This window comes from Scomber scombrus, chromosome 5 (genome assembly GCF_963691925.1).
Source record: "Scomber scombrus chromosome 5, fScoSco1.1, whole genome shotgun sequence".
NCBI lineage: Eukaryota > Metazoa > Chordata > Actinopteri > Scombriformes > Scombridae > Scomber > Scomber scombrus.
The window spans coordinates 20933182-20948740 of NC_084974.1; the positions used below are offsets into that span (position 1 = coordinate 20933182).

Consider the following 15559-nt stretch of genomic DNA (forward strand, 5'->3'; position numbering starts at 1 on the left):
GCTGTGCACCTCTCCTGGATCTGATGTCATAGAGGCTAATTTTTTTTAAATTAGCTTCTCAAATACATATTTTCCCACTTGCTGACCTATTTCATGTGTCCTTATCTACTTGTAAACTATAATCTAATTGTAAATGTGCTAAAGTTACTCCACTTCATAAAGGAAATTATTTATTATAATTAATTATCACAGTATATTAATGATTATTGATGATGATTTTAACCTCATTTAAGTCTGGCTTTTGTTCAATTTTTTCCACTAGTACTGTTCTGGTCAAATTTACCATCCATGATTTAACCCAGGCTTTCATTGTCGATTTGGTTGACCATTATCTTCTTCTTCATTAACTGTACACTTCATTAACTGGTTTAATTCTTACCTTAACGATTGTTGTCAGTCTGTTTCTTTTCATCACAATTAATCAGATTATATAATTGTTGGAAAGGGTGTACCACAAGGATGTATTTTAGGCCCTTTACTTTTCTATATTTTTATAAATGTTCTTCCAAAAAATGGTCCTAGTTTTTCTGTTCAGTTATTTGCAACATGCTTTTAACAGAGGTTCTCAGCAATCAGAATTTTCTTTTGTTCAAAAATATTTTTTTTAGTTTTTTAGTTTTTTTTAAATCTCACATTAAACAAAAGTTATTGTTAATGTTATTTGGTATTAGTTATAATCATAATCATAATCATTCATCTGCTGGGTTGGCTGTTAATATTTCTGATGGGTCACCACTCAGGAAAGGTGATGCATTTGAATAGATGGGGCTTTGAATTTACTTTTAGGCCTCACATTGTTTTTTTTAGAAGTAAAACAAATGCAAGTCTCAGAATACTACATCAGTCAATTAGCTGTTTTAGTAAGAAAACAAATTGTCCAACAGCTTTTATTTCCCATTATTTATTATGGTGATATCATATGCCAAAATACTTCTGTAACATTTATTCAGCCATCAAATGTAGTTTACAATAATAATTGTAGATTTGTCCTTAGGTGTCCTTACTGCACTAAACCCTACTGCATTATTTGATGTATAATATACTGTACTGGCTACCATTTCACTCTGAGACTTTTTCATTGGTTGCTATTTGTTTTCAAATATATTTACTTTAACTATCCGTCATACCTAAAACAGCTTTTAGTTCCATTCAAATCATCATATTCATTCAGGCACTCTCAGCAGCCTTTTTGTTATTGTGCCTAGACTATTTAAATAAATTGCATGGATGTGCTTTTAAGTTTAAAGCACCATCAGATTGGAATAATTTCTCAAACTCACTCAGATCAATGACTATTTCCACAACTCCAAGACTACTTTGCTTGTTTACCTTTAATCTATTTCTTGTTTTTGAACATATTTACCTTCATTTTAGTTTCTAAGTAATCACAATACTTTAACATAATGTAATTTGCTCTGTTCTTTTCATTTATTTCTCATTCATTTTTTGTACAGATGACACTTGAAACAGATGTAGCAGTGGTTTGGGATGGTATGAGAGCCCTTGTGTATGTCCTTGTGTGTGTATGTCCTTGATGATGTTACTATGTTGATGGTTTTGGGTCATTGGATTGTTTCATTATTACTTTTATTAATTATTATAACTATTTATATTTTGTTTTGGTTACCTTAACTTCCATGTTTTGTGCCTGGGGGCCCCCGGGAAAACAGGATAGGGAATCTCAAGGGGTCTATCCACTATAATACATTTTAAAATTTCATAAAATAAAAAGCCTTCCTGAATAGAGAGGTAGAGGCCTTTTTTCTATGTATCCTGTTTGGTTCAAAAGATCAAATTCCACATACTCGCTGTCCTTGGTGTGTCTCATGGTTTTCAGTGTCTTTGAAATTCTGGAGAGACACAGAAATCCTTTTTCTCCTTGTCTATAATAGTCTATGAGGCTTTTTTCATATTCTCATTTGTCAGACCTGAATTAAAATGGAGCAAATTGTATTCAGAGCAAAGATCAGATTTTTGTCTTACTTTAACCAGCACCTGTCAAACTCAATTGATATAAGATGGAACTTCAACTTTTTTACAGATGTTTCTTTTACCTCACTATAGCTGTTCAAAGGGATTTAAAAGGTCATTTTAATACTCGTTTTCTTCCTTCACTATTTCATATCAAACTCCAAACACATCCACACAAATACCCTTATCTTTAATACCAAGCTTGAGGGAAAGAGTGAGAGTAGAATAGAAAAAGGCATCACAGAGCGTTTTGTCTAATATAAGACAGAACAGCACATGTATTTTTATCATCATTACTGGTATGTGTTGAGCATCCAGAATTGCACATAAAAGCTGTGAATGCTGAATTTCCTTTGGATTACAGTATACATGCTCCTTTGTGAGGGAAGACTGTAGGAAACTTGTATGTGTATCACATGCAAAACATATGTCCACGATGTCCCAAGGGAGTCCCAAGGGAGAGGTGGACAACAGAGAGTAAATGGACCAAGATAACATGCGCAATGATAGGGAAAGATTTATCTTAATAACAGGTTCAAAAAGTAAAAACTGAGAAAAACAAAATATGGCATACTGGTATTAATATAATCTTCACAGTGGCAGCAGTCTATTACCACATATTCATCAGAAGGAGAGAACAGCCTGCCTCAACCAGTCTGCTGTTAGTTACTGGACTGAAAGGCAGCATAAGGTTGAATCTTACATTTTTCATTGGATCCTACACGAAGGCACAACAAACAGAAGAAGAAGGACAGTTGCAGCCCTCTGCCAAGCAATTAACTGGTGATTTGGCACAGCAGAGATTTCTTCCCAGGTGTCCCACCCTTTTCCTCACATGAAGCCCATGTTGTTCCACGCCTCCCGTTTCTCCTGATGGCCTTACAGGCATCATATTAGCTGTGCCAATAAAGCTTTTTATTTGGCTGTTTAAAACGAGACGGAGAGGAAGTGTTCCCACACTTAGCCCTGGCAACCTCAGCTGAGTGGACTACATTCATTTTTGTCAGCCGCATTGCTCAAGAAAAGGATTCTGTCATGCAATATAAATGGCTGCCCAAGAGGGGCAAAGTGGCTCATAGATATTGTGCTTTTCAAGCTCTCCTTACATGTTTTATAGCAACAGCATTCTGCATTTACATGTAGATACAGATTACTGCTCTGTATTCACAGGAGATCGGAAATATGACAAAACACAGTTTAAACTGGCTTCATTCAAAATAAAATGTCCAAAAGAAAATATTGAAATGATACATGATGTGTTATTCAATATATTTTCAAAATTACAAAGAAATGTTGGTTTTGAAGTTTTTACTGATGGAATTTGGAGATTTTCAAAAAATTAAAAAGACAAAAGAATGGTTTTGGTTGAATGACTTTTGCTTGAATAAAATCCTTTGGGCACATTCACACCATTCAAACAAGAGTATCTATTTAAGATTCAGTTAACTTTTGCTTAATTGTATTTGGGAGTAATTTCATCTAATAAAACACCTTAGACCTCATTACTAAATCCAATCACTTGCAAGGGAGAAAGTATTTCTTCAAACCAGACAGTGACTCACTGCTGGTTCACTCTGGCGTCTCTCTTTCCTATCAATTGTTATTCAAAGAGAAAGTTCATCTTCAATCACTGAACCAATGATATTGTATTAGCAGCTACAGCATAAATGAAATGGGTAATATGCTGTGAGAAACACTGAAAGATGAACACCTCCAATCCTTACAAGACCAGTCCACTATTATACTCCCTTTCACCCCAATTCCAATTGATCAACTCCAGACTTTTGTCACCATTAAATTGGATTTGGCTGGTGAGAGTACATTTTAATTCATTCTGGTCTGAGTCTTGTTTCACGAGGTTGCAACAGTGCGCTTCCTTTTCAGATCAACATCCAAACAGCTATACAAATGTAGGGCAGCTAAAATGCTAATTAAGCCCAATCATTTCGCAATCCACGGGCGTTAAAGTGTTGTTAATAACACTGAGAGTGTTGCGTGATTACATAAGTTCAATTCAAAAACAGTCTATTTCTGTTTAGTTTGTGCCCTAGGGCAGCGATGGAGACATAAATTCATTAAAATCTGCTACGACATTAAGGGTAATACATTTCTCTCTTATCCTGTCTTTTCCCTGTATTCAGTCAAATTGTGTGCTCGCAGGCAGGGACAATTTTGTTCATTCCAAAATTTGAAAGATTAATGAAGACTCCTGTAGTAACATAATCTGGCTCAGACATCTTTATCATATCTCATCATTTTATGATTATGGCCATTATCCCCGAGAATATTACTCACCTTTCTTGTCCCCAAAGTATAGGGTCTGTTGTGCAGGGTTTGACCACTGGAGGGAAGTGTTATCATTGTAATCCACACGACAGGTCATGTTGGCTGTGCCCCCCTCCACCACCGTCACATTCTGAGTTATGGGGAACTGCCCTTGGCCACCTGTGGGATTATGAGACAGAGTTTGACGTCATGGTCGTGACATGAATAGATTGTTGTTTTGGACTCTTTGTTACTGTCTATTCATTGAATAACATCAATGTACCATTCAGACCTGATACCTTTCGAAGTTAATGTTCTGTCATCATATTGCACGATTACATTAATTTCATCATTACATCACAGTACACCAAAGATAGCTTAATGGGAGCCTGGTCAACATGGACTCCAGCTTTGGCCAGCTGTTGGAGGAAGAAAACATAGTTTTTTATCCAGAAAACAATGGTAGGTTTTACTCTGCCAGAGTGCCTTCCTCACTCCCTTATTGCAGGGCCCTAATTGGTAGCATGGCCTAATTAGAGGTAGTCATGTTCTGCTGTAGAGTCTAGGGCTGCAGCTGGGTGGTAAATTGACACATAATCCTAGACACTGTGGGCCTTCGATCCGAGCGACTGCCCTGCCCTGAAACAGCCGCTCGTCACAGTGTGCAGAAGACATCCAAATGAGGCCTAATCACCCAGCCTTGCTGGATTTTACCTTCTTATTCCACATTTGTACTTGTCGTCTCAGCAAAGTCCCCTAATTACATTGCAGAAGCATTTCTATCTTGCCTGTGTTTTATTGAACTCTGCCAGACTTCAGAAACAGATGTCTGAAACGAACACTCTGTTTTGGGGAATTGTGAGAAGACAAAGTGTGGGCTAATATAAGCCTGACCAGACTGACCCCCTTAAAGGATCACACCAGTAAACAACAACTGTGTTAGAGCTCTTGAGTTCATGCTTTAAGCAGGATGTTCTTTCTTTCTATTTGACTGGGTGCATTTCATTGTCCACAAAGAAATGTTTGTGTATGTTTTCTCTCAATTTCACAAGTCTGCTTTGGTTTCCCACTGTAATGTGCCCGAATATGAAGGTGACATTGCCCCTGCCTCTCCCATGTATAGTTCATCACAGGGACATTTTAACTAAGGGAGCAGCTGTCTGCCTCATTAGTCTAGCTCACATGAGTGAGGAGAGGAGGCTGGGACAGCCAAAGGTCTATAGACCTTCCTTGACCTTGATTGTCCTGATAGAGACCATTGTCAGCTAGAGGTGAAGGTAAGGCTGGCTATAAATAGAAATGGGAAAATTATTCCAACAGATTACATTTACGGATCTTCTCATTACACCCATTCACAAAATATCACATCAACAAACATATCATCATTTCATCATGTCATCATTGCAATCATTCAAATGCGGTTGGCTGGATGTGAGCAGTATGTCCAACAAAATCAGCTATGCATGTCATTACATCAAAAATGGATGTGGATGCACTGTGTGGGGGGAACCATGTGGAGGTATTGTTGTCAGTCCCTGCTCAACTTTCAACTTTTTTGTCATATCATCTACCCATCATCTCTCTCTCCGTTATCTTTTCTCTGTCTCCAGTGTATACTGTTCACTATTCACAGAAATGTTTTGAATGATAGTGAAATCCAAACAGTAATGAATATAAATCGCAGTCCCCAAGGTTTTACCCTCGTTGGGATATATAGAATTACTATATTCCTATTTCTATAGGAATATTATATTCCTTCCTATTTAATTATGCCTACAAGGCCAGTAAAGGCTGTTCACATAATCAGAAGTACGACTGTGTCAGGACAGTTATTTTCAAAGAAGTGTCAGTGCAGGTTTGTGTGCACTACAGCTAACTGGGCTTCACCTAATACATTCATGAAATTCCACTGTCTTGACATTCTGTAGCAGTCTAGAGTGGCAAATGCTGTCCTTTCTGTGGAAACATAATCCCCAGCGCCAACTACAGAGTGTATTTCATTTTTTTGAGATGGTGATTGGACGGCAGCCGGCTTTACTTATACAGTACACTGCCAGACAATATCCTAGAAAGTCACTGAACCACAAACTGCTCCAAGGACGCTATACTGTGCTGTGCAACCTCACTTTAAAGAAGCATATGTTCAGGTGTTTGTGTCAAAAAGGGACATTCCAAAACATATTTAACTTGTATAAACTGGCCTCTGAATTTGATAATAACAATAAAACCTAATTTATATAGCAAATTTGGTACAAAAAGCTGTGATAGCACTTGAAGTTACAACTAAAAAAGGGGTGATAAACAGTCTATATAACAACAGAGTAATACTGGGGTAATTCAATAAAGATAACCATATCTTGGTGATAATAGTAAGAATAATGGTAACTTTAACCTTTCTAATAGGGTAATATGGGATCTGTAATAACATGGCAATAAATGGCCCAGTCCATCCATGGTACACCTGCATGGGTTTCACTGGATTTTGCTTCATTAAACCACTCTAAAAAAACTGTGTCGGCATGTTCATACAGTACAGAGTTACATATGTCACAACTTGCTGAAAGAAGTTATTATTCTTTCATTTCTTTTTTAGAATAGTACAATGGGTGATCATATTTCAAATATCTGGTAGACACAAAGGTTCATGAGGTTTGGAGACATCATAGTCCCAGTATAGCTCTGTCCACCTTAGCAGAAATCTAAGAAGCTAGATTAAGTGTGTGTGTTTGTGTGTGTGTGTGTGTGTTTGTGTGTGTGTGTGTGTGTGTGTGTGTGTGTGTGTGTGTGTGTGTGTGTGTGTGTGTGTGTGTGTGTGTGTGTGTGTATTATGGTATTAGGTATTATCCCTGTATACTGTTACATTACTGAGCTGTAATACACACTGTTATCAAAGATGCATTTAAAACAAAGCAGCAAATTATTAGATTACATACAATGGATTTAAAGCTACTACAACTAAGATTTGAACATTTCTGCCATGAAAATGCCATAATCATAATTCACATGAATCACATTCTGGCTTTAACAGTAGTATAAAGGACATACTGTGGTTGAGGAGCGATACAGAAGCTTCTAGGTAAAAGCAAGTTAATGTAGATTATGGTGAGCCATGGCTGTTTTTTTCCTATAAAAGTGAACCCGGTGAAAAGGAAAAAACAGTTCTGAGAGAAGTAATAGAGGTATGAAGGTTGTCTGCTCCACTGATGATCCAAGACAACTCAGTGAAGTGTTGTGATGAAATGAGGAATAAACCTGCACTTTTGCAATATGCCTTGGGAGAAGATGTGCCGTCTCTTAAACACAAAGCTTATCAGCTCTACAGGCTAAAGAACGTCAATACTGGGCATTGCAGTATCATTTTTCTGCAGCTTAGATGTATTATACTGAATGAGAGGGAACTACTTATTTTCAGTCAAGCCTGGCTGCATGCAGACAGCTTGCACATATTTACAGTAGACAGCATGCAACCTGCCTGCCATAACAGCGAATAGGTGAGGTGAGGATTGAGTAACGTGAGATATCTTGATGAAAGTAGCAGACGCCCTCTGAAACATGAATACCATTATGGTTTGATTTTTTTCAAGCTGAAAACTCTTCTCCTTTAATCCATGAATATCATGAAGTGCTAAGCAAAAAGAAAATTCAATATGTGATAAATCACATAGGCATTTCTCACTCTCTCTGTCCCTCCCCAGACATCTGAGAAAGGGAGGTGCAGATTAAACACATGAAATGATGACCTCTAAACCCAAAATGAACTCATTTTTAAATTAAAATTGAAGTTAATCAATTACATTTCAAGCTTTTTATTGTTGTTTTTTGTGTATGTGTGTGTGTATACATGCTTAATCAAAACATTTTTAACATCAGCCTGCTGGTCCCTTGACAGTGCTTTCCCTTCCCACAATTTTTTTATGACAGTCACATGGATCTGAGAGCGGCTGTTTTTATTTTTAGTGCTAAAGCAAGGAGCCCACTCCAGTGAAAGCTGAAACTGGCAATATCACCCTGAGCTGGGAGATTATTGTCCACATTCAGGTGGGCCACCAGCACACTGATCATCAGTCACAATGTCAGCACACACGAGATTAGTCAAGTTCTTTGCTGTGCTTCACACAGTCAGAATGCTGCTGACACATCTCTCCAGCGTGACATTAACTTTCATACAGAATCAAGTGATGCTGCCTCATGAATCAAATATTTACCTGCACAGCTGAAATTGAATGTAAATGGGAGAGGGGATAGCGTCTTCATTGTAAATACAAATATTTGATGATCAGATTTTAAAGGGAAACCACAGAAACAGATGTCTGCTAAGACACAGGCTAGATGTACTGTTGATGTCTGCTCATCTTTTCTATACATGCTAAGTGTGGGATGAGGTCTGTGTGGCAGGTGTAGAGTATAAATATGAATACAGATGTTCAGAATGGCTGGCTGTTGAATTGCATTAACGCTAAACTATTTCATCTCAACCAGACTCTCTTCATGCTGTTATCAGAATGCAGCTCAGACTGTAGCCTGATGGAATCTGAGCTTGATAATATTAGAGGCCAAGAATATGATACTTAGATTATTGATTTTGCGAGTCTTGTGGATGGGTATCTAGAAAATGTGAATATGAGAAAGACAGAAATCTTCTTCACTGTACTTAAAGGGAGTAGTAAGAGAGTCAGCTGATGAATGTAAATGCAGAGCTTAATCTTTATTGATGATGTGTAAATCTGTTCTGTTTTTTACATGATACTCATGGAAAATCACACAATGCTGTGAAACCAGTTTTGACAACTGGATCATTAGAGAACTGTGCAGCATATATAATTTCACTGATTCCTGTAATGACCGCTGATCCAGGGCATAAGGTGAAAAATACAAGGAACATCTCAGTTGAGGAAAACAGAGAGTTAGTAGAGGAAGAATGAGCCATACCACCCCAAAAGCCTTTCTCAGTTTCAGCTGACTGCACCAAATAATGGAAAGCAGTGCCTTGATGAATGGCTAGAGAGCAGTCAAGCACACCACTGCAGAATAAACTGTAAACTGCAGGCAGGATGAAAAGAAAACAAATAACTCAAAAACAAAACAAATAAAGATTCAAGAAATAGCCGATGCCTCCATTCATTACAGAATAATAACAACTATTAATTTTCATATGAAATTAATTTCAAGCCCTTTATCAAACCACAAGGTGCTTGATTTTATAAGTGGTTCTCTTCAAATAGAGATGTTCCCCGCTGCATGCTAATGAGACACATAGTGCCTGCCAATGAAAAAAAACATCATGTCATCAACATCAAAAACATTGTATGTATCTGCATTGAATATTGAATATCTAAAATTGATTGGTTGGTATTTCAGTCCAGTCAAGTCTTAAGGATCTACAAACTATTACATGTTTATAATATTTATTTATTTCAGAAATTCACATAAAAACGATTTTCATAATTTAGGCAATATGAACATAATAATTTCAAGGCAACTGAAATCATACAAAAAATGTGCTAATGCTAACCCTAACCCAAATATATACACACACACACACACACACACACACACACACACACACACACACACACACACACACACACACACACACACACACACACACACACATATATATGTATATATATATAATCACAAACACACACACACACACACACAAAATAAATACCATAAAGCTGAAAAGTGTTGTCTTGCATTAATACTCATGAGATATTTAAAAGGTAGGCTATACTATGCAGGATTTTCGATAAAAAAATGCTTAGACCCACACAAAAGTAATCCCTCTCATCACTTACGACTCCATAGAAGTGTTTGGCAGTATATTTATTTGCAGAGACCCTGCCCTCTGCCCGTACTTTCTTTTTATTTTGTTGTGTTCTGGACACTTCTGGGCGTCAACATTTGGGCAAGGGGTGTGTAGCCCCCAGCAAATAACAGCACGCAGGTGTGAGGTTGGGACTCCGACCTCACACCTGACCTCTCCTCGACTCTCTCCTTTGCTCCACTCTGCTGTCTGTCTCTGTGTCATGGGTGTGTAAAGACCTGCAGGTCTGTGCGTGTGCTTGACCGAGAGCAGGGCTGACCAACACTCATGTAGAGCAGAGAGGCCACAGTGGACAGGATGAAGCTCTGCATTCACACAAAATCCAGAAATGCAGCACTTTCCCACAGAGTTGTGCAGAGGTGTGGGTGTGTTTATTTGTGCTTTAGAAGGTAACCGCCATTAAACAATCAGAAAATAATGTTTTATTTATCTGATTCATTGTTTTGTTTTCGCCAGCACCACTTGCTCCTTTAATTCATTCTCTAGCTTGCTCAACCACCACTACTCTCTCTCTTTCTCGCTCTGGTGTTGACTGATGTATGTTTACAAACACCAACCAACAAATCCTGTATAGTAATGATAATAATTATAATTATTATCATAACTTTTATTTATATATCACTTAAAATAACAAGGTACAATTTCTTTACAAAAACTTAAAATAAAAAAAATTACCAGAAAAATAATGAATAAAGGTAGAATTGTTACAGTGACAATGACAAATGAGGTGTAATTGACTAAACCACAGTAAAAACAAGTAAAATGGAAACAGAAGAATAACCAACTAATGAGAAAGCAGTTCTGAAAAAAATGCGTTTTTAAAAGAGATTTAAAATAAGAAACAGAGCTAGCCTGCCCTATCTCCTCCAGCAGGTCGTTCCAGAGTCATGGGGCCCTAACTCCAAAGGCTTGACTTCAAAGGCTAGGCGTTATGTGGACTCTTCTATTGGACTTTGTGAGTAGTCTTGTTGCAGACATTTTGAACTAGTTGAAGTTTGGATAGGTTGTATTAAGTGAGACAGGAGTACAGCAAGTTACAGTAGTAGCATGGATGACAGTTTCTAGTTTCCTAGTGGATAAAAAAAAGATCTAATTTTCAATATTTTACAAAGTTGCAGAAAGCATGATAGCATGACTGACTTCACCTGCGGGTCAAAGTTAAGTTTGTTATCAATGGCAACACCCAGATTTCTTCATTGGGATTTGATGCAACAGGATAAAGAACCTAAGTGAGAGAAGAAGTGCTTCTCTCAGAAATGGCTCTCCCAGAAATAGATCTGGGAGTCATCCGTATATAAATGGAAGCTGATGTACTTAAAGATTTGACCGAGAGGTAATGTAAATGGACAATGATAAAGGGCCAACGACAGAGCCTTGAGGCACTCCATAGGAGAAATGGGAGGTGGAGGATTTAAAGTCACCAATGGCAACACAGAATTTCCTATTAGAAATATAGGAGTGAAACCAATCTAAAACTGTACCAGATATGCCAACCTAATGCTCAATACAATCAATTAAAATCACGTTTAACTGTATCAAAAGCTGCAGTAAGATCTGAAAGCAATAAATCAGATGTTCGGCCATTGTCAGCTAGATAGGACTCAAAATAGTTCAAGCTTCATTTGGATTATTGTTACTATATTTTCTAAGATCTAGTTTAATTATTGTCTATTAAAATGCCACATAGAAAAGTGATATAAAACAGTATTACCACAGCAAGTATGAGATGTTGGAGGAGGAAAGAAGAAGAGGAAGAAGAGGATAAAGAGGCTGCAGTTGTGAAAAACGCTGCATCACATGTAAGCTTTTTATCATTCATTAATGACTCATCCCTTAAATAGACCTAAGCCCTTAGCATTAAGATGATCACAGTGCTTCATTGCCGTCCTTTGGGTTAGTCTTGTTCACGTGACTTTGATTTTTTTTTTCATTTATCTTAATATTTACCTTTATAAACTGCTGTGAATGTGAGCACCCCATGTATGACTCTGTCCTGGGGAAGCTGTTCACTCATCTGGCCCTTAAAAATATCCAGGTAGCACCGCTCCTTGACATCAGAGAAGCTTGAGGAGCTTGAACTCTACAGAGCTCTACTACTCTCCACCAATCCTGCTGGGTGGTGGTAGGAGAGGATAGGGACCTTGCCCATCTTGTTTAACTTGGCCTCTAATTATACATGTGTCCAGGCATCCTCCATTCCAGCGGAGCGGATATTCTCAAATGCTGTAGACACAATCAGCTAGGAAAGAGCATGCCTTGCCCTAGAGAAGGGGATATGCTAATATTTCTTAAAAAGAACTGCTAAGGACTGACTGGCTAGTGGGTATATTGAGAATGATGGTTGTGATATTTAAAATTACACTTATCAAATATGATATTGTACAGCTTTTTACAATTATCTTATGAATGTTTTTAATAAGTTGAACACTTTCAAAATGTATATAGGTGACCTATATACTAAAATACAAAGATTTTTTTTCCACACAAGGTGAAATTTCCAAAGAAGAGAATAAACCCAGATCCAATTGAGCTACTTTTATATAGTACTGCTGAACCACCCCCATGTCTGGTTATTCTGGGTTTATTTAGGAGAGTGTAACTCAGTGGGGAGAATTCAACAAGAGGAATGTTGTCACCATCGGACAGCCAAGTTTCTGTTAGCAAGAAAAAGTCAATATTGTAAGAAGTAATGAGATCATTACATATGAAGTATTTGTTAGCTAGTGACCTGACATTGAGCAAAGCAAAGCTAATATGCTCTAATTGATTATTAGCCGTGACAGTGTGGCTGCAGTGAAAAAAGGGAAAGGTTATCCATGTTAACAGATCAATGAGGTAGATGAGTGTGTGGCCTGTTATTGAGAAGTACTGGGATGTCACAGGGCCAAGATAAGGAGGTCTGTTTAGAGATAGTCAGTCAGTTGATAAACCAATAATATGTGAGGTAAGTATAGTTTCAAGTAGGCTCATGCCCCTTTTATTGGGGTTAAGATTATCATTTCTGAAAAGGTCTATCCTTGCTGCCCCCACTTAAAAAAAATAAAAATAAAAATGTCTGATGAAGCTGTAACCATAACCATTCAACACCATAAAGATGACTGAAAGCCCTCACAGCCTTTAAAGTGAGAATTGGTCCATAGAAAATACACTGTTTGCCCAGACAATTGTTTCTGTTAGGAGCTAAAAGTTCTGCTGAAGTTTTATAGATTGTCTGAATTTAATGTCATTTGCGCCTATATGAACAATAACAGTGTCTAGGACAGGAGGAATGTTTTCAACAATATCCAAACAGTAGTTAATTAAGGCCACGGCCCAGGGCCACTTCCTCTCAGGAGATGTCCCTGAAGAGTTGTTGAGGGAACGGGAAGAGGGACCCTTCTTCTTGGTGGTCTTGGAGGGAGAGGAGGGTTTGACAGCGGACAGAAATCCTTATTGAAGAAAAGGAGAGAGACGCCTATGCTTAATAACAGTAGCCTAGGAGGGCTCATTTACAGTACATCCATTTTCATCTTGCAAAAGAACCAGAGGGACCTGGAAAGATGCCAGGCTCCAATGTGGCCAGTGGAGAGCCAAGTTGAGTTTACCGCGGCAGGAGTTCATTGATCACAGATTCAATGGTTCTTAGCTCTGATTTAACACCAGACAAAACATCAGCAGTAACCTTCCTGGCCAATCGTACCATGAGTCTGGGTTTGGTGGCTTGGCAAGGAATATATCTGCCCCCTCAGGCCTCCCAAAACTGTGGTGTCCACACAATGGCTGCTGTGTGGTCCAGCAAGTCAGAGAGCAATACCAAACTGTAGGCCACTTAAAAAGACTTATAAGTCATTAAAACCAGCTTTTGGCATTCTGTCAGGAAACTTAAATATCAAGTAATTTTTCTTTCATTTAAGACAGAAATTTATGTAAAACATTTATATTTAACATTTACATTTATATTTATATATTTATATATTTATATTTAACATATATATTTATATATTTACATTTAATATTCAATATTTAATATTTAATATTTAATATTTAATATTTAATATTTGATATTTAATATTTAATATTTACAATTATCATTTAACATTTAGATTTAGATTTATCATACATCCAATGACTAAAATCCTTTATATGGTTGAAAGATAAAGTTAAAAACAACCCAAACCTGCAAAATGTAGTAAAAAATTTGGCATAAACAGGATAAAATGTCAATTTAAGACAGAGCTTCTGGCAGACAAACACAATGCCAGTATAAGCACAAATTAATATAGTATACCTTTAAAAAGACAATATACTCTTGAGAACATGCTAATTAATCACTGGTTTTGCTGTGACTTGACAAAATTGTAATTAATTGGCCAACTCTAAACTGTGTGGCCTATTTGCCAGCATGTTGGGAGAGAAGGAAGTTGAACATCCACAGTGTATGAATTTTCCGTTTAATTAAAACTTAAGGCCTCTTGTGGTGTGCATTCCTTGGTGGAGAGAATAAGAAATAACAGAGCTTTGCCTGCTCCCATGTGAGACAAATACAGACAGCTCTCTGTTCAAACTGAGTGTGAAGTTTTGTAAAAGCGTGCCTTACATTTTGCTCTTAACATCCTGTTGGATTCCCAGTGTTCCTTCTCTTTTTCTTGTGTTGGATTGTGAATAATTACTTATTATTTGGCACAGCTATTATACCTATATTACTGAATTCTTGAGGTCACAAATGTTATATCACCTATTGTACTTTATTCTCTGCTCTATATAACTGTTGGACTAATACTTGTGTCACATATTTTACAATACACTCCTCTGAAGAAGCCCAACCTTGATCTGACCTTCCTTACTAACTTAAGACCTTTTATGTTCTCTTTTCTTTTCGTCCCAGCCACACTTGTGATGACAAATGGATGTATGCTTTATTATTATAGATGTCAAGGAAAATAACATCAAGAAGTTTCTCCATCATATTGGTGTCTTTAAGAAAGTGCCATATAGTTGTCAATCTAAATGTGAAATAGAAATGTTTGAGTTTCATCCACCTCTTTAGTTACATTGATGTGTAAACAAAGGCTCAATTCTGGGGCCAGTTTTATTCTCATTAAACGTTACAGCTACTGAGTCCCTTACCAAAATACATTTGCATATACTAATTTGCAACAGCAAATACGTTTTGAAAGAAGAGCAATGCCTTAATTTTCTATAATTAAACTCTCAGCTGAATTTCGTGTCATTTATTGCATATGTAATGCTTTTTAACATACCTTATTACCTCAATATAAGTTTAAATGCTGAGTGAAATTCATAATGTTGGTCCAGTGATGTTTTCTTCAGCCAGAAACCTGCCACTATATCATACATACTTTTATATCTTCTTCTCTTCATCTGTTTTAGCAAACAAGCAGCCATGTGACTTCCAGGCCAGGACTTACAGAAGGAGGCACATCACTGTAATTTTGGCAATCACTCATTTTTTTTTAGAACCCAATGTCAAGATTTTATTGATAACTTTTATGAAGG

The 15559-nt window shown here is 37.2% G+C and overlaps 1 protein-coding gene across 1 annotated transcript in view; it reads right to left on the reverse strand.

Annotated features, from left to right (window-relative positions):
* cadm2b (cell adhesion molecule 2b) overlaps nt 1-15559 on the reverse strand; it is a 151750-nt gene that overhangs the window by 29156 nt on the left and 107035 nt on the right. The window contains exon 3 of the mRNA XM_062419075.1: nt 4267-4416. Coding sequence (XP_062275059.1) covers nt 4267-4416 — 150 coding nt within the window. The remainder of the gene's footprint in view (nt 1-4266; nt 4417-15559) is intronic.